Here is a 20,599-nt window from a genome sequence, read left to right on the forward strand (position 1 = left end):
TAGAGTGGAGTAGTTGTAGAGCAGACGAGTGAGCAGCTCAGAGCGATGTTTAGAAATACACAGTGTTTTTGAAACTCATGTGCCAGCAGCTATATATTTAATCTGCATGTCTCTAAGGCAGCTGGAGTTGAAACTGCAACGGGGAAATTTTTATAAGTAGGCTTGGTATTCACAGAAACACTAGAGCTAATATTACTCTATTTCACAGTTGATGATTAATTATTATGGCTTTACAGTTCTATTCCAAATGCATTTCTTTGCAACTTGTGTAGTGAAGAATGTATTTAAAATTAGAAAATGGGAAAGCATACATAGGGATCGTTGAAAAAAAGCATAAAATCCTGCCATGTGAAATGAAAAGGGTTGAGAAAAAGTTTATGTGGTGTTCAGAAAGGTACAGTATAAGGAGTTACATTTTTTGCCAACAGACTGTTCGGAACACTTGGTTTTGCTGTAACAGTATTTAAAACCAGGTGCATATGTAAAATATTTTTGTGCATTTTTTTTTGGCAATAGATATTTTATATTCCATAGTGGGTCTCATAGTAGATTTCATTGATAGATTACAAGGTTTGTCATGTCATACATTTCTGAATATATGCTTATATATTTTTAAGTGGTATGAACTTTTTTGTAAAGCCATTGAGGAAATGTTCTCTTGCAAAAGGCAAAAGAATGTTTTGTTTGTTTGTTTGATTTTTTTTTTTTTAAATGTTACATCTATTATGTTATTATGCTTTTCTCTTTTCCTCATCTCTAAATTTTCCTTAACGTTTCAAAATGTAATTTTTCCTCTTTTCCAATGTGTTATTGTTTAATAGGTGTTGGGGACTGGGACGCAGCCTGCACGCTGTGTTTTGAGAGCACAGATACAGAGCTGATGTGGGAAGGCCAAAGAGAAACTAAAACCTGTATGCATCGCGATGCTATGTGCTGGAAACAAAATTGTGAGCTGGCCCTAAAAAAAATGGGCTTGGCTTAGGACAGGATAAGGCAGGGTGGGTTTTTGCACCATGGAATCAGTGATAGTTTCTCTGGTGGATTTTACTGGGAAGTTCCTAAGTGTCCAAGAACGAGGGGAGAAAGGAAGGAAAGTGGCAAAGGTCCCACTGGATTTGTTAAAAAAACAACCTGCGGGCTGGGCTGTAGCATGCTGAGCACACGAGTTAGCAGGAGCTGAACAGTGAGCAGCTGGCCCAGGTCATACTTTTACCTAGCTAACCAGGATCTGCTTTCTACAGAACACCTAAGAAATTATTCTTACATTTTTACGTGATTGCTATTCAGTGGTAAACATGTAAAGCAAAGTGCTGTTCTCCCTAAGAAAATTTTTGTTGAGAATAATTCTCTGTAACGATTGGTGATTCCTTGTCTGTTTGTAGTCGATCTTGCCAATAGCTTCAGTCCGTACCGAGATGGCAGATTTATTGAGAAGCGACTGAGGTCCTCTTCGGAAGGTACTGCTGGAAGCAGTCGGCTGATCATAAAACCAAAGGATGGAAATTCAGAAGAGCTTAACAGCCTACGGAAGCAGAGAGCAAGCTCGTCCTCTTCAAAAATGAACAGCATGGTGAGTTTTTTCTCATATATGCATTTGTTCGTTTGTTTTTTCCATGATAAGCATAACTATACTAAGCAGCAACTTCACAAGTAATGGAAATGGATGGCAATAAAAAAAAAGCCAGCTCAGGCTTCCAAAACGTGGTCCAGGCTGAGCTGCAGAGATAAAAACTTTTTTTTGTTGTTTTGTTTTGTTTTGTTTTGTTTTTTTTGTTTTGTTTTTTGTTTTTCCGTGATTTGACATTGTGAAAAGATTTGTATATTTTCTGTGAGGAGATTGACGTCATGCTTTGTTGATTTGCCTGGGAGATTACAAGATTCAGACCAGAAGTTTTGTAGAGAGGAAGTTGTTGGTGAGGAGACTCATTATAGAAAGCTGGTGACAAGGTTCAGTGCTTTCACACTGAGCACAAATTAAGGATGAGAGGAAAGGTTCACTTCTGAGAATGATTGAGAATGCCTAGGACTGGGAAATCTAAGATCAGATCACTGTGGGAGAGTACTTTTGAAACCTCTTCTGGTGAAATAATAATAGAAGTGACTGACAAGTATATGCCTTCCTATAGCCACTGAGAATAAACGTTTTAAGGTGAGTGTAATATGAGATGTAAGATGAGAGCATCTGCTCGCTAGTGAGAGAAAAAGAAGATACTAAGATTGAAAATCGACAGCAATGGTATCTACTCTTTAGTTTATGGAAACCACTAAAACAAGTTCTACAGCTATTATGAGTTTCAAGTATTTTATTCAACATGCTAACTGTAAAAAAAAAAAAAATAATCATTTTGCACTCATATTTGAATAGTGTTTACTACTGAAAGCAAAAAGCTCTAAGTTTCTTACCCCTGTCCAGTGCTGTTAAACAGATACATAAATGGGTAAATAGATACATAAACATATACATAAATGGGCTTTTTCCTATTCAGGTTCACCTAATAACAATTGTGTTACAATGTTTTAGGACCAAACACATTCCTAAGAGACTCGGATGTGAACACAACTGCCTTTTCTAAGATAATTTTTTTGCAGTTTTTCAAAGATGTGAAACTAATTGTTATAACCTGACATGAGATCTCCAAAGCATGTTATTACAAAACAACACGTTCTTTTGGTGTGGTTTTACAGAATAACATGAAAACTCAACAATTAATACCATTACTTAGGTAATATTTATGTGTCTGTGCTACCTTGTCTGCCTTTAAAGGTAACGTCTTACCTCTTCTCTCACCCAAGAAGCCAAGGAAGGCTAAACTTGTCTTCCTGTGTCAGATTCACCCATACTGGTTCCTGGTTGGTAATTATAAAATAGGTCCCTAGGCAATGAAATGATTTAGCATGAATTCTCCTTAGGAAAACTGTGTCAGGAAAATGGGATTTGAGGTTTTCTCAAAAGCACCTGAAATTTGTCTTTGGTCATGGTAAATCTCACCCACATCTAAATGAGTCATCTAAACCTTTGCTCATGTTCAACACTGCTCTGAATTGCAGGAGAAAATCACATCAGTACTGAAGGTGTTCATGCTATGTCTGGCCAAGGTACTACAGCTTTTCAGTTGTACCAGTGTCCTTAAGTAGCAGTCACTGGAACGCTCACATGAAAGAGCAGAAAGCAAATTCATTTTAAGAAGGGAAGATTTTATATATCTGCCTTTCTTCCTCTTTTCTAGATTGCTGCCAGCTTGTCAGATGTGGTAGTAATGTAGAGCAAAATTTATGTCAACAACAACAGAAAAACCACACCTGATTTCTGTTTTAATAAATCCACTGAATTATTACACACAGAGATGCAGGATGGAAATAAAGAGGGGGAATGACTGAAAAGTAGCAAAATCATTTGTGCTATTAAAGTGTGTAGGTACAACATGTTTATTCAGTATGTTCATATCCAAATATCACTGAATAATATCTTACTTTTCAAAACCAGAACACCGTGACATTTAAAGCTCATATTTTCATGTAGGCATACAGGGCATTATGCAGACATAGTTTCTGCCCTAAAAAACTCGTTAACCCTGGCTCAAGCCTTTAAATACTGTTTATTTATAATTTTATTAATACTGTCATTAGGCCCAAGTTACTAGGCAGATCTTTGTGTTTATTATACTAGACAGAACGGATTTATTAACTTCATTCTATTTAGTCCTGTATTAACGATGCAACTGGGAAGTGATAGCACTACAGCAACTGGAAAAAAGCAAAGTGAACATGGGATGGGTTTTATTTTATTTTTTTTTTTGTTCATGTTTTGTGTATGATATCCACATTTTTTGTTGTTTAACTTTGATTAGCAAGATTGTCCACTGATTCGCTAGTATTCGTGCTTATTTGTATTTCAGTCACAGACCAAGAACTTCAGTGTCAGGATTATTGTGCACCCTCAGGAGTGAAAGTAAAGTTCTTCCTGTTTTCCCCCCAATAAATGCAGCTACCATCTTTCTATATTAAGAGAAATGCTAAATGAAAGATTTTATATTTAAAAAATGAGGTTTAAGGGGAAGGAAATGAAAACACAGAAGGCAAAAGAATAGCAGAAAATCCTGAAAGGAAAAAGAATTAAAAATGGAACAAATTAAATGTTCATAATAATAATACAAAGCTAAAGAGAAAAAAGGCCCCTTCAAAATACTTGGCACAAGCAATTAATGTTTAACACCACAGTAGCAGCCTGTTGCCAGCGTATGATCATAATGAAGAATAAATACTAGGTAAAGAATTGGAGTTGCTAAACCAAGTATTATTAAAACCTTAACCTAACTTTCTTGTGTGCCTAGAAAATCATTAATCACTCTTCTGTAGCTATTCGTATTCATTTTGTTCACTTTTGGAAGAAAATGACAGAGGTTTGTGTGAGATTCCCTTGGTTTCCCTGACGAGGGCAGCGTTGCTATTCCGTTTGCTTCCGTGGCACCAAGCAGTAGTAGCTGTGGATGCAGGTATTCTGTCATCATCCAGAAGTCATGTTATGATGAAGAAGCTTTGTAGCCTGTTAAATACCCTTTTCTCACAAACTGAAGAAAGTCTTCCAAGACTCTGCTTTCTTTCTTGTTGGCGTAAAGCATGGGATTCTTCTGCTGACTGCCTAGAGGGAATCAGGAGTCAGAAGATATGAGGGGATACTAGATTTTTACAGGAGATGAGGGGAAAACAAACAAACAACAAACAAACAAAAACACACACACACACACACACACATAAAAACAGATTACATTTGAGAAATTGTTCTTCCTCTTAAAGAATTCACTCAGTGTGGTATTCTTGTATGATCGGCAGTGTACAGTAGGTAAAAGCTTAAATAGGTGGATCTCCCACTGCGTGTGTCAAACCTTTAAAAGGGTTGCCAGCTCCCTGAAGAGTTGCAATAATTCACTTGCGAGGTTTTGAAATTAAATAATCTCAATGAGAGCAATGCAGATATCGTGCAAGGAAAAAAAAGTATTTCAAAATAACGCTGCACATGTGCCAACCTTTGTAGCTATGTAAATAATGAATTGAAGCAGATGCATGAGATTAACTGCTCAGATTACTAATTATGTGTGTTTTCATCAGAATAAACATTGTTTTGAAGCAGTCATTCTTGCAGTGACTGATTTATGCCACAAGATGTCAATATTTCAGTAAAAATTGTTTTAGATTTCAGTATTACCTACTTACACAAAAGGTGAAAACTGAAATCCAGGACACATTTTTTTGGAACACTTTGAAACTGATTAGCCCATGCAAGGTAATAAAATATTTGCAAATGTTCATGGCTGATACATATGCAGTTTAAAGAGATTCGTATTTCTATAGAAAATCTGGTCATTAAAATGTTAAGTTACCAGTTACAACTTTAAAAATTCAGATATAAGATGGAGACAACCTATGGCTCCGAAGATAGAGGCTATGGCTATCCTCCCTATTCTCTACTTAAGTTCCCTTTCTTTTCCAATGTATAAGACTGGAAAAATAAAATAAAGAGAAGAAAGAATGAAAAGAAAGGAGAGAAAGAGAAGAAAAAAAGAAGAGGAAAGAGAAGAAAGAAGAAAGAAAAAAAGGAAAGAGAAGAAAGAAGAAAGAAAAGGAAAGAAAAAACGAAGAAAAAAGAGAGAAAGAAAGAAAGAGAAGGAAGGAAAGGAGGCAAACAGCATAGTTAAAGGCCTGAGTGACATGAAATATGCAGGCCTGCAAAACTAATGGAAAGAACATAATCTGGGAAGTTGAAATGTAAGAAAAAAATAGAACAACCACATTGAAAAGTATGATCAAGCCTCCAGAGCAGTGTGAGTAAATACTCTAAGAGCATCAGGGAACAGATCACCAGGTAAAAAATAAAGAATTTATGTGCTGGAATACTTAAAATTAACAGTAGAAATTGAGGTGAATGTAAGAAACAAAATAATCCATCACCATAAACATCAGAGTAGTGTTTGATGTGGAAAGGTGACTACCCTACATATCACCTGTACCAGCAGTAAAAGACGAAAATGAATGAAACAAACAAATAAAAACAACAGTAAAAACCCAGAAATTGCTGTTTAGAAAACAAAACAAAACAAACAAACAGAAAACACAGTAAAAAAGGTGCTGATAAAGATCTTGAAATGCTAACTTAAATTACAGTCAGTCATTAAAACCAAATAGCCTTGAAGGCAGATGTGGCTGAAAATACCTGTACGTTAATACAAGATTTAAAAAAGAAAGTTCAGAGGATTGTTGGAGCTCTTAGACCACCGTGACCAACATGTGAGCTATACTGTGCCGTAAACATGTTTTCATTCTGTCTAGAATGAATAGAAATATGACTGTATGCATGCAGCAGAATGAGACAGTCCACTTACATTTGGCTCTGACAGAGCTGCCTTTCTGTCTCTGTGGCTCTGTGTTACACAGAGAATATCTGACGGTCTTTGCAACTGCTCCCTTGTACACACCTACCTATCAGCATATGCGCTGCCTAAAGCGGAATTAATTTTTCTGCTTTTTCCTCTCTCAGTGGGTAAACATTATCAGTGGCCTTTGTGTTCTGCAGGACTCCATTTTTCTAGGCTTTCCCTTGGGCACAGTTGTTTGGTTTTTTTTTTCCAGTTTCTCATATTTCAGTGTTGTCTGAACATCGCAAGTTTTTCATTTCTTAAATTGAGATACGAGTTTTCATCCTTGCAGGTAAACAAAAAATATAAAAATGTATGCTTGGCCTCTGTTCTGCATTCTTCTTTAGCCTCAGGGAAGGCAGCCTTGCCTACTTGTGTCAGTCCAATTAGAGCTGTACAATTTATTTTTCCGGATTTTGGCTTTTCATCTTTTCCATGATTCTAATGTATTAGATAAAAAAATGTGTGTTTCCAGTTAAACAACTTCTACGGCCTAAGGTCACTCCAGCTTTTTTTTTTTTTCCTTCAGCTTAAACAGTGATGCAAGCCTTCGTTGCCCACTTGTCAAAGTATCAAGCAATCAAGTTGCATTCATGCTTTCTCCCACACTGCCTATCATTGGCTTGAGTAACTGCAGTTGTCACGAAACTTTCTTCACTTCCATTCATCTCACTTCATCTTTTGCATTGCTTAAAAATGACAGCAGAATACTGAACTAAGATCAGTTATCAAGATGCACACTGGTACTGTGTTACTAAGGATTTTTTGTTTAACCATCCGGTGCTAACACTTAAGCAGAGTCCCCTTTTCCTCGTGTTTGCACTGTGCTTATTACATAGGGAGGCTTTGAGTACCCAGAATCTTAGTAAATATATCTACACTATACAAATACGCAAAAACAAAGTTGGAATACAAAAACCGGTGTTGGGACTATTTTATGAGATATTGCAGGCTTCCGTTTGATAATGGAAGGGGTTGAATTAAACACAGCATGGCAAGCTGGTCAAAAGAATTGATTATCTCACTGTATTTAGCATTGATCTGGCCTCACCTTTCATATTTTATGCAATTATGGGCTCCGCAATATAAAAAAGATGTTAAGGTACTTGAATGTGCCCTGAGGAGGGCTACAACACTGGTAAAAGGGCTGGAAGGCAGGCCCTGTGAGGAGAGGCTGACAACACTGGGTTTGTCAAGCTTGGAGCAACGGGGGTTGAGAGGTGACCTCTTTGCTCTCTACAGCTTCCTGAGGAGGGGAAGTGGAGAGGGAGGTGCTCATCCTTTCCCCCTGCTATCTAGTGACCGGACGCATGGCAATGGCTCAAAGCTGTCAGCAGAGGTTCACACTAGACATCAGGAAAAACTTGTTTACCAAGAGGGGACTCAGGCACTGGAACAGGATTCCTAGAGAGGCGGTAGGTGCCTCGTGCCTGTATATATTTAAGAGGCACCTGGATAATGCTTAGTGATACACTTTAGGTTTGGGTTAGCCCTGAAGTGGTCAGTTGGACCTTGTGATCTTTGTAGGTCCCTTCTGACTAAAACTATTCTAAGTGCTCATGCTCTGAGAATGTCAGCAAAAAGTGCAAAATTAGTGATGGACTAATTTAGTGTAGAGAGGGCTGTCTGAAACTTTGGAGGACATGACAAAGGTAAGGGATTGGCAGAAGAGTAGCGAGGTACCAGCAAAAGAAATATTAACTACAAGTATTTGAGATTCCTGGTGTAGCCTTGGAGGGAGCAGAATGGTAACAACATAGGACACTAATGGAAATGTGTTATGGTTCCTGCTTGGAATGTACATTTGTGATAATCATCACTCGTTAGCAGCTGGCGTCTGCATTTTAGTTAGATGTCCTGAATATTCTGTGCATTCACTTTATGTGGGTTATTTGGGGTACCTTAGCAACTGTCATGTTCCTAGAGTACTTCAGAAATAGCCCTTGTTAACGAAGAGCAGTTCTCCGAGTTCTCTCTTCACTGTATTCAAATCTGTCCTTGCCTTTGATATTGTACATGATAAAGTAGTATTGAAGTCTGCAAACTCATGAATGTGTGTGTGATAGCTTTGTTTTGAGTGTTTCCCAAGTAAGCTAATTATCAAGCATCAGTTCTACTCCAGTTGCTACATCATGAGAAGCAAAAAGATTCTGTGCCCCTATGGACTTTGCTGAATGTACATCTGAGGCTGCTAGAAGAGTGGGGAAGTAAGGGCTAACGTGCTTTTCTATTTTTTTCCTTCTCTATGCTGAATAGTAATCACGTTTCTAGTGTCTGGTGAAGCACTGAGCATGGGTAAAACTAACTTGGGCTAGCCTAGGGGAGGTTGAAGTGATTTTCCTATTCGCTCCAAGTTGCTTCTACCTTATTTTCTTCTATGTTTTTCTCCCTGAGTATGGACCTGACGTTCTGCTTCACACCTTCTGGCAGTCTGGGCTGAGACTGTTCGGAAGATGAGATTTTTAAGGCATCTCTGGCCAACACACAAGTTGGGAGATGCTGTAAAAATACATGAGTTGAATGGTTTATGAGTTACAGTGGGTAACCAGGAGACTTGAAAGTGGAATTGAAGATGGTTGTTTTTATGACCTGTAAAGGCTCGAGACAGCCCTATGGGATACACCACCTCTCTGTCCACAGACTGGAGACACATTAATGTTTAATCTGTAACAGCAGAGAAGCTTCTCTCTTGACAGCCTATGCTGGGAAGGCAGTGAATGAAAGATTATGGAGAGGATGTGAGTTTTCAGGGTTTCACTTCTAAAAAAACAAAACAACCTCCTTTTTCAGATATACCAAAAGTGTTTTAAAATTAAGAACCAGGTAAACAAAATGTCTACGTTCTTTTAAGATCCTCTACACAACCTTCTTTAGAACTAACAGGGTTCTGTTTTCTCTGAATAACCACCACCTGCTGTCAACTTGATATCCGTATATTACGTCTAGCATCAGTCATGTTCACACAAGTTCTTTTCATAGTTAAAATAGGCATTACATTTTCTTCTGTCATTCAGTTGTGATATTTCTGCTTACTTCAAACTAGTCTCTGCTATTTGAGAGGAATCTCCCTCTTCTCAAGGGAGAATACTTAGGAACATCAATTTCTGTTGAACTGTTCAAGAAAGCCCTGTAAGGCAGCTGTTCGCCCTTCATGTGAAGTGGACTTGACAGCATGTGTTTATAACTGGCTTTGTTCTAACATAACAAAATTTCCCCATTTGCAATGCATTTGACTTTTGCTTCCTTGTGGAAGGAAACTGTGGAAGCCACTTAAAGCAAGAAATGTTATGACCCTTTTCATAGTATAAATCTTGTACAGCACTGTGTAAATAGGAATAAACCACTGATTGTAGGTAAGCAGCAATTTAGAGCTTATGTTCTTAATTTTGCACAGAGAAAATGCCTTTCTTATACTGTTAGCATAAAAAGAAACTGGAAAGGGCAAATTGGGATTTAAGAATTTTGTCTATGATTTTTAGGTCAAGCCAACTAGAAGCTTTTCAGCTAAATACCCTGTGGGAAATTAATGTCTGTAGTGTAATACTCATTTCTTAACGTATTAAGAGCTTGTAAAAAATCAGATTGCAGTTGTTATACACTTTGAATTCATTCTTGAGATCAAGTAGCTAACAGAAATTAATTTGGACTTTACTCAATACTTACAAATGAATGTTCTATGCACTTTTTAAGGACACAATCATGATAGTTCAAGAAAAAGGTAAACTATTGTTTTAACATTAGTAGAAAATTTTCATTTGAATCCAGTTACGTTAGTACCAATAAAAGGTAGAAGAAGTTATTAGCAATTGTAAATCCCAGAGTAATCGTAGTAGTGGATGAATGTGTTGCTACATAGAGAATATAGAACAGAATTAGTTCAGTTGGAAGTGTGGTATTTTCTTCTAAAGCTCTAATATGGGAGTACTTGTAAGTATTGCCTGAATTAATTCACAGGGGACTGGGCTTTTAAAACTACACGTCGGTGTCCTCTGTAATGTGGTCTTTCTCTGCACAGAGATCTGGTCGAGGGCGAGGTTAGGCTTTTGCCATGCATTAACCAGTTCTCTGACAAATTTAATTGATGTTCCCTGCCAACTATTGCAATACTTAAATTGGTAGTAGGAGTGGGACACGGACGGTAAGTTTGGAAGGTGACTCTGGGGGTTGCCTGGTCCTATGTCTGTGCTCAAAACAGGGTCAGCTAGGATTTAGGGTGAAAAAGGGTGGGTGGGTGGGAAAGCCCTCTTTCCGCCTTTCCCTCTTCCTCTTTCTCAGTGTAGATGGGATGCAAGTCAGGAGAACTTGGGAGTTGTTATTGATGGAGACAGGCTATATGACTTTGTAATGTTGTGTGGCTGATTTGATCTCTGTATTTCAATGACTACACCTGCATTTTAAATGGAAGACGGGTCATTATGCAATGAGTAAAATAATTACATGGAAAAATCTTTCTATCTGTTATTTGTGTTGGAAAATAAACCTTCATTAAAAAAGAAAGTAAATGATTTTAATTACTTCTATGACTGGAAGACTACCATCACATCTTTATCTTGAGACAAGCCCTTAGCACTAGCAGGTTAGCTTATCCAAATAAGTTTAACCAAATACAGTAGGAGAACTGAAATTAGCATGGAATTTCTCTAAAGGTGACAGTTAATAGACATATTATTCACTAGAGCTGAAGTTTATGACTAGTGAATATAAATTAAAGTATTTAAGGAAAAAACAACAACAACAACAAAAAACCACACCCTAATTTCCACTCACTTAGATTTATGAAAATAAATCAGAATACGTATCTCAGAATAAATATGGTATTGTTTCCCCCCAGACAATTCGGGTAGGGTGCTTCCATGCTTTTGATCTCTTCGATTGATAAAGAGAACGTAACGGGGGAAGAAATGGAAATGTTATTGGGTCTTTATTTTTGCAGTCCTTGTCTTGCCAGTGTGCTGCTGGAGGCAATCCTGTATGAGCCCTGGGTTAAGAACATGACACTGGCTGGAAAATTAGACGCAGACCCCAAAGCTTGCCATTTAGAATGTTTTCTGATTTAGAGTCAGGTGAATGCTAACCCATTAAAGACTCAGGATCCCATTTTGCACGGTATATTACTGATAGATATATGGAAATTAGGTTTGGGAATCCAGGTTAATGCACCTTATAAAGGATGAACAGGCAAAAATATAATTAAATCCTTCAAAAAAGGAATGAAGCATTAGAAAACTTTTTTAAAATTATAATTATTTTATTTTTTGCTGGGGAGATTTTCTGTATTCATACCGTTCACTCAGTAAAGCTCATAAAAATCATTGAAATAATATAGGCCTGGTGAATAGTTTAATATCTTTCCTTCTGAACTTTCATGGCTCACTAGATGGATGTTTTCATCAAACAACAGCAGCAAAACACCTAAACCAAACACACACACACAAGCATACACCACATACTTTTCTGAAATTTTTGCACATGAAATTCAGGACAAAAGTCTGTATTTTTGTAATTGATTTTTTTGATAAAAGAAAGATATTTTGAATTTTTTTGTGCTTTGGGAAGCTTTTCTGATCTTGAAGAAGTGTTAGAAAATGGTCTGGGATTTCCAGTTACATAAACAGACTGTAAGGCTGTTATGATTCGGAGCTGATGGGAAGTGAGAGAAGCAAGCCACTTGAGAGTTGGTTAGTAATAACAGAGCACTGTTAGTTAGTAATACAATGGAGCAATTCATTGTATGACTTTTATTTAAAATCCACATCTTGATACCAAAGAAAACCTGGGGAGGGGAGTTAAAATGTTTAACTCCCAAATTTAACAAGTCTGCTTTAGGATCTTGAACATCTGCAATGGGATGGAGAGTTTTAAGCAGTCCAAGACTACTGGAAGATTGTTCACCAAAGTCCGTTCCTGTTGTTTGCTCAGACTGAGATAGCTTGGACAAAAAGGAGGGCTTCCATTTTTCTTACTCATTTTTGTTTTTTTTCTGTATGCGTGTTTTAAGTTACTCCCACATACCCACCCTGTTATATCTGATCCTGTAAAATAGACAGCAGTGTAGCAGAACTCATGTTGTCTGCTAAAAATGACTCCTACAAGATTCTTCACTGGGTAACTTTTTGGAGTATATTACAGGAAATTAGGCTAGTTTTGACTGTTCCATAAATCAGAAGTTTGCATTTGCATGAAAAGTCTCCTGTCATCTTTTTTTGGCATGGTGCAATTGATAAAAGTAAAACCCACCAGTTTTGACTTCATTATTCTAACCTTAAATGATCAAACTTTAAGCATTTTGAATATATTTTGAAGAAATTGATCTTAAAATAAACATCATGAAATAAGTGTTGTGCAAAGTAAAATGAATAAATAGTGGGATGGAACAGTTAGTGAAATGAAATTGTCTGTATAAATCTGCAGACTTGGCAGACTTGTATCTTGGCAGACTTTTGTCTTTACAAATCTGCAGACTGAAGTGGATGAAGTGGAAGTGTGGGAAAGTGAGAGAACTGATCCAGCAAGGAATGGAGAGGGTAAAGAAAAGTTAGGACTTGGTGGAGGATGGGCTATGTTCCCACTGAAAAATGGGCAGGGTTATCAAGTGCTGATAATAAGAGCAAAAGTGCTGAAGGTAAGAAAACTGGGACTAGGTAAGCGGTGGAGTTAACAGCGTAGCATTCACTGCAGGTAATGTAGAAAAGGAAATGGTTAAGCATTAGAAAGGAAGGAAGTTGATAGAAAATTTAGGGTTTGTGGTTCCTCTGAAAGTAAGAGGATAGGGGAAGTCAGTCAATGGAAGCAGCTGGAGGGAGTGGAGAAACTTTTATTATTATTTTTATTTATTTATTGTAATTTACGCAGAAATTGAGAAGCAAGAAACTAAGAAGGTCAAGAGCTGACAGAAATGGTTGCCAAGAAAAATATGTAACCTTGTAATTGCCTAAACTACTGAAATCCAGGGTTTAGTTTTATTTTCTGTAAATATTCTCTCTAAAGAATGTTGTTCACAGAATCACAGAATTTCTAGGTTGGAAGAGAACTCACGATCATCAAGTCCAACCTCTGACCTAACACTAACAGTCCCCACTAAACCATATCCCTAAGCTCTACATCTAAACGTCTTTTAAAGACCTCCAGGGATGGTGACTCCACCACTTCCCTGGGCAGCCCGTTCCAATGTCTAACAACCCTTTCGGTAAAGAAGTTCTTCCTAACATCCAACCTAAACCTCCCCTGGCGCAACTTAAGCCCATTCCCCCTCGTCCTGTCACCAGGCACATGGGAGAACAGGCCAACCCCCACCTCGCTACAGCCTCCCTTGTAGAGAGCTGTAGAGAGCGATAAGGTCGCCCCTGAGCCTCCTTTTCTCCAGGCTGAACAGTCCCAGCTCCCTCAGCCGCTCCTCGTAAGACTTGTTCTCCAGGCCCCTCACCAGCTTCGTCGCCCTTCTCTGGACTCGCTCAAGCACCTCCATGTCCTTCTTGTAGCGAGGGGCCCAAAACTGAACACAGTACTCGAGGTGCCGCCTCACCAGAGCCGAGTACAGGGGGACAATCACCTCCCTGGCCCTGCTGGCCACACGGTTTCTTATACAGGCCAGGAAATAGGAAATACAGGCCAGTTCATAGGAAATTAAGACAGCCTGTGAAATATGCTTTGTTGGCAATGAACTGTCAGACATTTCTGAAAGAGGAAAGAAATGCAGTTTTCCTGCTGTAAATGTGGCACTGTGCATGGTGGTAGAAGTCTCTTCATTTTTTAGTTAGTCACATTTTAAGAGATTTCCAGACTAGAATAAGAAGTGTTTTTTTTTTTTTTTTTTTTTCCCCTCTGTTCTCTTTAAGGACACATGACATGGAAAACATTTCGATCTTGTTATCAAAGCTATGTCTTTTCTTTGAAACACTTTCCTCTTTTACAGGCTCATATAAGGTAAAGAAAAAAAAAGAAAGAATATTTTTGCATCTTGATAAATAGAAATTTATGCCTATAATTTTCATTCATGTTTACTGCTAAAAGTTGAAGCACAAGGTATCCACAGCACTGACATCCTTCTTCATTTTGTTAATTTAAATCTTCATACAAGATAAATTCTTCCTTTCAGTTTTATTTTATTTTTTTCCAATAAATCACAATAGTGCTCGTTCTCTATCATTTGTCCTTTCACCTGTTATTCATGAGACGCATGATGCGACTGTTTTCACGGCCGTTGTATAGACTCCACCTTTCTGTTCCTTAGGTTACAGGCATATGACACAGAAAATAGTATTTTTCTTTAATCTGTGATTAAGGCTTATGTTATGAATTGATTCCTGAAATGATTTGGCATTATTCAGGGCAATATTTAAAAACAGTAGTGCAACATGTTAAAATGTACCTATGAATAGTTTCAGAGCACGACTGAGGCTATATTAAGTGGATTTAGACAAAGAGGGGAAAAAGGGTAGAGACTCCAGACTGGTTAAGGACAGAATTGTATACAAGAGAACATATACCTGCAGATAGAAAAGTAAGCTTTTGAAATGATTTTTTTTTTTTTTTTTTAATGAATCAATATTTCCAAGGGAATTCTGAAAAGATGTGTCACCTGTTTATTCATACCATATTCTTACTGGTTTAGCACTACGCTTCGCATCCTCTGTCTGATAATGTAGGAAGAGAAGATTAATAAAGGAAATTCACAAAGAACAACGGCTGGTCTTCAGCTACTCTTCACTCCCAGGGACATGTAAAGGATGTGTTTTTTATGTAACGTGATGTATACCTAATGTGAAATAGTTCTTGTTTAACCGCAGTGGAGCATGCAGCTTGACTTGTTTTTACACTTTTTAAATGTTTGATTGAAATAAGTTAAAAAGAAAGTTATTTTCTACTGCTTGATTTCAGCATGGAAAATGTGTGTGTCTTCTAAAGAAAAGAGAGTCATCACTAATCTGTGAGAAATATCTGTTTCAAATGCCAAACTGTTCTTGCTGCTTTTCAGGTTCCCTAGAGTAGAAGGGAAGCAGAAAAAAAATAAATACCACAGAACAGTATAGAGTAGTAACAAGATATGATCAGCACTGACAAATTTACATTAAGTAGGTATTACTGACTTACTGTGAATTTATATATTCATAAATAAGCATACGTTCTTATTTTTCTCTACAACTTTGTGTAGCTTAACTCCAAAAGCAGTTTCTTTCCCTCCGTCCCTCCTTCCGTCCCTTCTTCCTTCCTTCCAAGTCTTCCTTTTCACTGTATTTAAAATATAAACACTTTCAGAATGCTAAGTTTCCTTGTATGCTAAGAATTTTGCATATGTATCATGAAGGTGCTTCAGGATTTTAAAGCTTATGTCTTCCTAATGTTCCTTGCATGTATTAGTTGTATTGCATGAATTTGTTTAATACATTGAAAGAAAGAAAGGATTTGCATCCTATTGTACTCCTTACGAAAAATATTTTTTAATGATTGATGAATACAGAAGGAAGTGGCTGGGATTTGTTCCTTAATGTTTCATTTTTATCTTAAGTTCAGTTTTGTGCTCACCTTTCAGTATTTCTAAAATAAGAACAACATGGAAAATGAAAACGTCCTTTTTACTTTTCCGTGCCTAAATGCAAAATTGTGGGTAAAATAATCTATGGAAAAGTGAGTAGTGATGCACAAAGCTTATTTGTGCAAATGAAATCTTCAGAATAGACAGATTTAGGATGGGTGTTTCTGAATATCAGATTCTTCGTTGCCTGTATTGGGCTCTGATAAGTTGAAGCATTGAATCTCAGCATGTTGGTGTCTTTGTGAGGTTTTTATTTCCAAAAGATACAGATACATGAATACAAGTCCTGAACTTGAGATGAAAGGAATAGTCAGCCGTTCAGCCATGGTTCATGAATCACAGCAATTCTTGTTTTAATAACTTGAGTTGGGAAACTGGATGCCAAACAGTTCTGAACTTGATGCTTTAAGTGGACTCAGCTGTCTACTGGAAGAACTTCCAGGTGGAAGAGAATAGAACTGAGCAGGGATGCTTTGCTTTCTAACACAAGAAAGGAAAGCAACATTAATGCATGGTTTTGGTCTCGGATAGCATTCACCCTTCTATATAGTCTGCATGACAAAGGCAATTGTGGCATTATTAAATGGTATGAAGTGATACACTGATTTCTTGAGGCATATTTATTGCCGCACTGTAGGAGGTCTGTAAGGTCTATTAACTAGAGAAGTTCAAAGATACTTGATGTTGTTCAATATTTATTTAAAAAAAAATCCATGCAGCAGGGTGTCTGATAAAAAGGTTTTAAGATCCTCTGTTGTCTCTGTAATGCACATTTCAGTTTGTTTAATGGGGCTCTCTTTTTGGAGCTAACACACGAAGCTGCCAATGCTAAATTGTCCATGAGCCTGGTTGTTGTCAGGAAAAAAAACACCATCGGAATATTGTAAGTTAAAAACTGTTTCATGATTGCATGCTTTAATCGTTATGGCATGTTTTAAAAGTTGGTGAACAAATGCATTGTTCATTATTCTGTCTCTCTGCTGTGATGGCAAACGTCATTTCTTTACCAAAAATAGAATAAACACTACATAGATTCGATCCAGGGCTTTGTTCATGCTTAGAGTAGTATGGCAAACAGAAAAGGAAATTTCAGTTTTCATTAATTCTACATGTTCAAAGGTACAAAGATGCAGCTTCAGGCAACATTTTTTGTATAGATGTACTGCAAATTATTTTCATATTCAGTCCTTTCACGGAAAGGATTAGCAGATCCTAATGGGAATTAGGATTTCATTTCAGACCTGCGTTCCATTTTGGTATGCTGTTGCTACGTGAAGATTTTGCACACTAACATTACAATATTTACATGCTAATAGGTATTTGTTAGGAATAGTTGTACTTCTAAGAATAAAAAAATACGTAACGTAGGGCAGACCGAACTCATACAAGTTTTGACTCTTATGCGTGGCTTCACAATAATGACAGGTTTGAGTAAGACTAAACTTGTGTGTAACAATATTCCTGAGTATAAATTAAAGGGATGTATGTGTATGAATAGAAGAAAAAACAATCTGCTATTGCCCAAGAGCCCTTCTATTGTAGCATTTTTTTCTTAGGCTGTTGGAAATTCTTTTTATTAACAGTGTTTCTAGGCCAAAACCGGACTACTTTTGCTTTTATCTGCACTTGTGTTTTCTGAGCTAGGAGGTGGTGCTGTCTCCAAGTAGAAGGCAGGTATCAGTGCATGTGGTGTGACAAAGCTGAAAAGAAGATGGGGTCACAGAAAAGAGAACAGAGCAAACGGTGTGTGTGTGTATACCAAAGGTGATGCCAAACAGCTTCCTGTTATGTATGTAGCCAAAGGCTTTGACAGAAAAATATGAATGGATTTCGAGAAGCAGAAAGGATGGTTGGATTCTCTGGCTAGGCTCTCTCTAGACTTCTTGGGTTTTGTAGGTTATGTCATAAAACTCGATCGGGTACCTCTCTATAAAGATCAATGTATTACATTGGAGTAAAGATACCAAAAGTATGAAGAAATGGAACAGCTACCCTTTTGCTTGCTAGGCTACTTAAAAGGCTTTTTTTTTTCTTCTTCTCTTTTCTTCACTTTTTTTTTTCTTGAAAATCCTAACTTCTAAATTAATGGTAAATTTACTTCCACCCATTAGGCCTCAGTTCATCTTCTGTAGCTACAATGAAGAGCATCTTTTAGTATTTGGTGTTTTTCTGTCCATTAAAGCTTCTTGTAAATTGTAGATAAGGGTACCTTTTTGATCTTTTCTCTTTTTCAGTTGAACAGATTGAAATTTTTACATATCTGACTAAGCAGAATGTTATGCGACTTTTTCTGGTTTTATAGCTTTTTACTTGGCTGTATGAAGAAATGGTGGGGGGAAAGGTTGATTATGCAGAAGCAACATTTGATCTAGTGGAAGTTGTCGCTGACAATGGCAGGAGGGTATGAACTAGATGCCTTAAGGTGCCTTCCAACCCAAACCATTCTATGAAAAAAAAAATCTGATTCCAATAAAATAAATAATATCCAACATATTCAAAATAAAATAAAATTAAAAAAATCTGTCAAGCATTTGTGAAAATAAGTGATATCAAAAGTCAAAAGTACCCATGTCATTCTTGTTCTACGGTTGTATGGATGATAGCTGTAATAGCGGTGAGTATCATAGTTCTGCAGAGTAAAATACCTTGCGCCTCCCAGGAAGATGATCCCTTTCCTGCAAAGCCTGTTGGCTTTGCCTAGATGTTACTCATGCAAATGATTTGAACATCTTGTCCCTCATTCAGCATTTTGCTTAGCGAAGAGAGTAGCTTTTTCTAAATTCATGCAGAACTGGCAATTTTCCAGTGTGGTAGCTGTTTTCTGTAAAGCCAATGCAACTATTTACGCATTAAAGAAAACAGCACGTGGGCAGCAACACACGTTTCGTGTTATCAGCTGTAGTCGCTGAAGTAGGAGTCCTGTGGTAGGGCAGTGGGAGGACACATGAAATTGTTCCAGCATGCTACAGAAAAAAAATGTGACTTCAGATTTTCTTTGTTGCAGCTGTTCTGCTATTCTTAATGTTTTTCCAAGAGCTACATGTGTATTTTCTGGAAGGGCTGCTAATTTGTCAGCCATTAATTGAAATTTATTCATTACTTAATTCATGTATCATCCATTTGCACTGAATTACACAGATGTTGTGAAGAGGTATTTGTTCTTATCAAAGATGTGCTGCACTGTGGTGCAGACAGATGTGAACGGTATAAGGAATGTATTTTATTAGGCTAATTGAAATGGAGGAAAAAAATGAACAGGCTTTTGGCACATAAATCCTTCAGGGCCTGTTCTTTAGGTATTATGTAATTATCGTGGAAGACATCTTTGTGTCCAGGGAGCTTGTCTGGTTTTTCTAGCTATAAAATTGGTCCGGTAACAAAATTATTTCTTTTAATAAACCTCACCTCTCCTATATCTTCAGTCAATCATGGTTGCAACAGTTCTGCTAATGTAGTTTTTCAGCAGCTTTTGGTTTCTTATCTCCCCACTTCTATATCCCAGCAGCAGACACAAGCAGAAGCTAAGGTATCTATTTTTTTTTTAAATATGGAAGAGTCTGGAGTAGCAGAAGTACATCATAAAACAAACAGCAACAACAAAATGTTTGATAAACTTTTTTATATAGCTAATATTTACAAAGGTAATGCTATTGCTCATCTCCCATTTCTTCATACTTATTCTGATGATTTAAACAGAAGATCATGCCTTTCTTAATTTGACAGTTTCATCATTTACATTTTTAGGTAAAAGCTGCCAAGTTTTATTAGGGGGCTCAGCTCATGAAGGGGATATTTGTGTTGTTTGCTCATGCTTGTCAAGTTCTTTTCTGTACAGTCATTAACTCAAACTGTCAACCTCTGAAGTCCTCTCATAATGTTTGCACGTGAGGTGCTGCAAGAGGTGACATAAGCTAATAGAAGGTGTTGACGGTAACAGAAAATCTCGTTTGTGTATAGTGGAAGTGATGAGCTCAGGGACTTGTGCTTTGATTGTGTTATAATTAACAATGCTTTGTGTATCGTACTGGGATAGCTTCAGAGGCTGCTGCCATCGTTCAGGCCACGTCTGACAGGTTCCTTCACCTAAGAGATGTTAGACAGCAGGGAAGAACTGAGGAGGTACGCCATCTCTATGGGCTGATTGCAAGCTTTTCTGCTAATCATAGGCACGTCATTCATGGTTAGGAATCAGAACCCAGCCTTAAGCTTCACGTTATGGTTGTGGATGTCGTGGCTGTAGGCCTGTATTTTAAAAGCATTCATTTTATCTAGGAACAGTAGAAAAATGAGATAACCACAGGAATAAAGGCTAAGAAGAGGCCACAAAGATGGAACATTTATAATATATTGCCATATAAAAAGATGGATAAACTTTTTATGGCTTCTAGAGATGAAGTTTTCTGCGCCAGATGTTGTTGAGAACCTGTAGGCTGTTTGGTTTTATTTTGTTGTTTCTGATTACCTCTTTAGAGAGCAAAGACATTATCTACTGAATTTCTTATTGTACTTGGCTGCCATTCTTTCCCTTTCCTGAAAAAAGGCAATGTGTGAAGGGAGACCTGTTTCTGTTGGGTAGCTCTGCTTATCTTGAATTTGCTTTGATTTGCACTGATGGTAAACTTGAGTTCTCTTTCTGTGAACCCCAAAATGCTCCCCT

The 20,599-nt window shown here is 37.4% G+C and overlaps 1 protein-coding gene across 7 annotated transcripts in view; it reads left to right on the forward strand.

Moving 5' to 3' along the window:
• Positions 1-20,599, forward strand: part of CCSER1 (coiled-coil serine rich protein 1) — a 712,119-nt gene that overhangs the window by 126,379 nt on the left and 565,141 nt on the right. For all 7 annotated transcript variants that reach the window (XM_035326089.1, XM_035326088.1, XM_035326092.1 and 4 more), the window contains one exon: positions 1,383-1,570. In XM_035326089.1, coding sequence (XP_035181980.1) covers positions 1,383-1,570 — 188 coding nt within the window. The remainder of the gene's footprint in view (positions 1-1,382; positions 1,571-20,599) is intronic.

This window comes from Oxyura jamaicensis, chromosome 4, assembly GCF_011077185.1.
Source record: "Oxyura jamaicensis isolate SHBP4307 breed ruddy duck chromosome 4, BPBGC_Ojam_1.0, whole genome shotgun sequence".
Taxonomy (NCBI): domain Eukaryota; kingdom Metazoa; phylum Chordata; class Aves; order Anseriformes; family Anatidae; genus Oxyura; species Oxyura jamaicensis.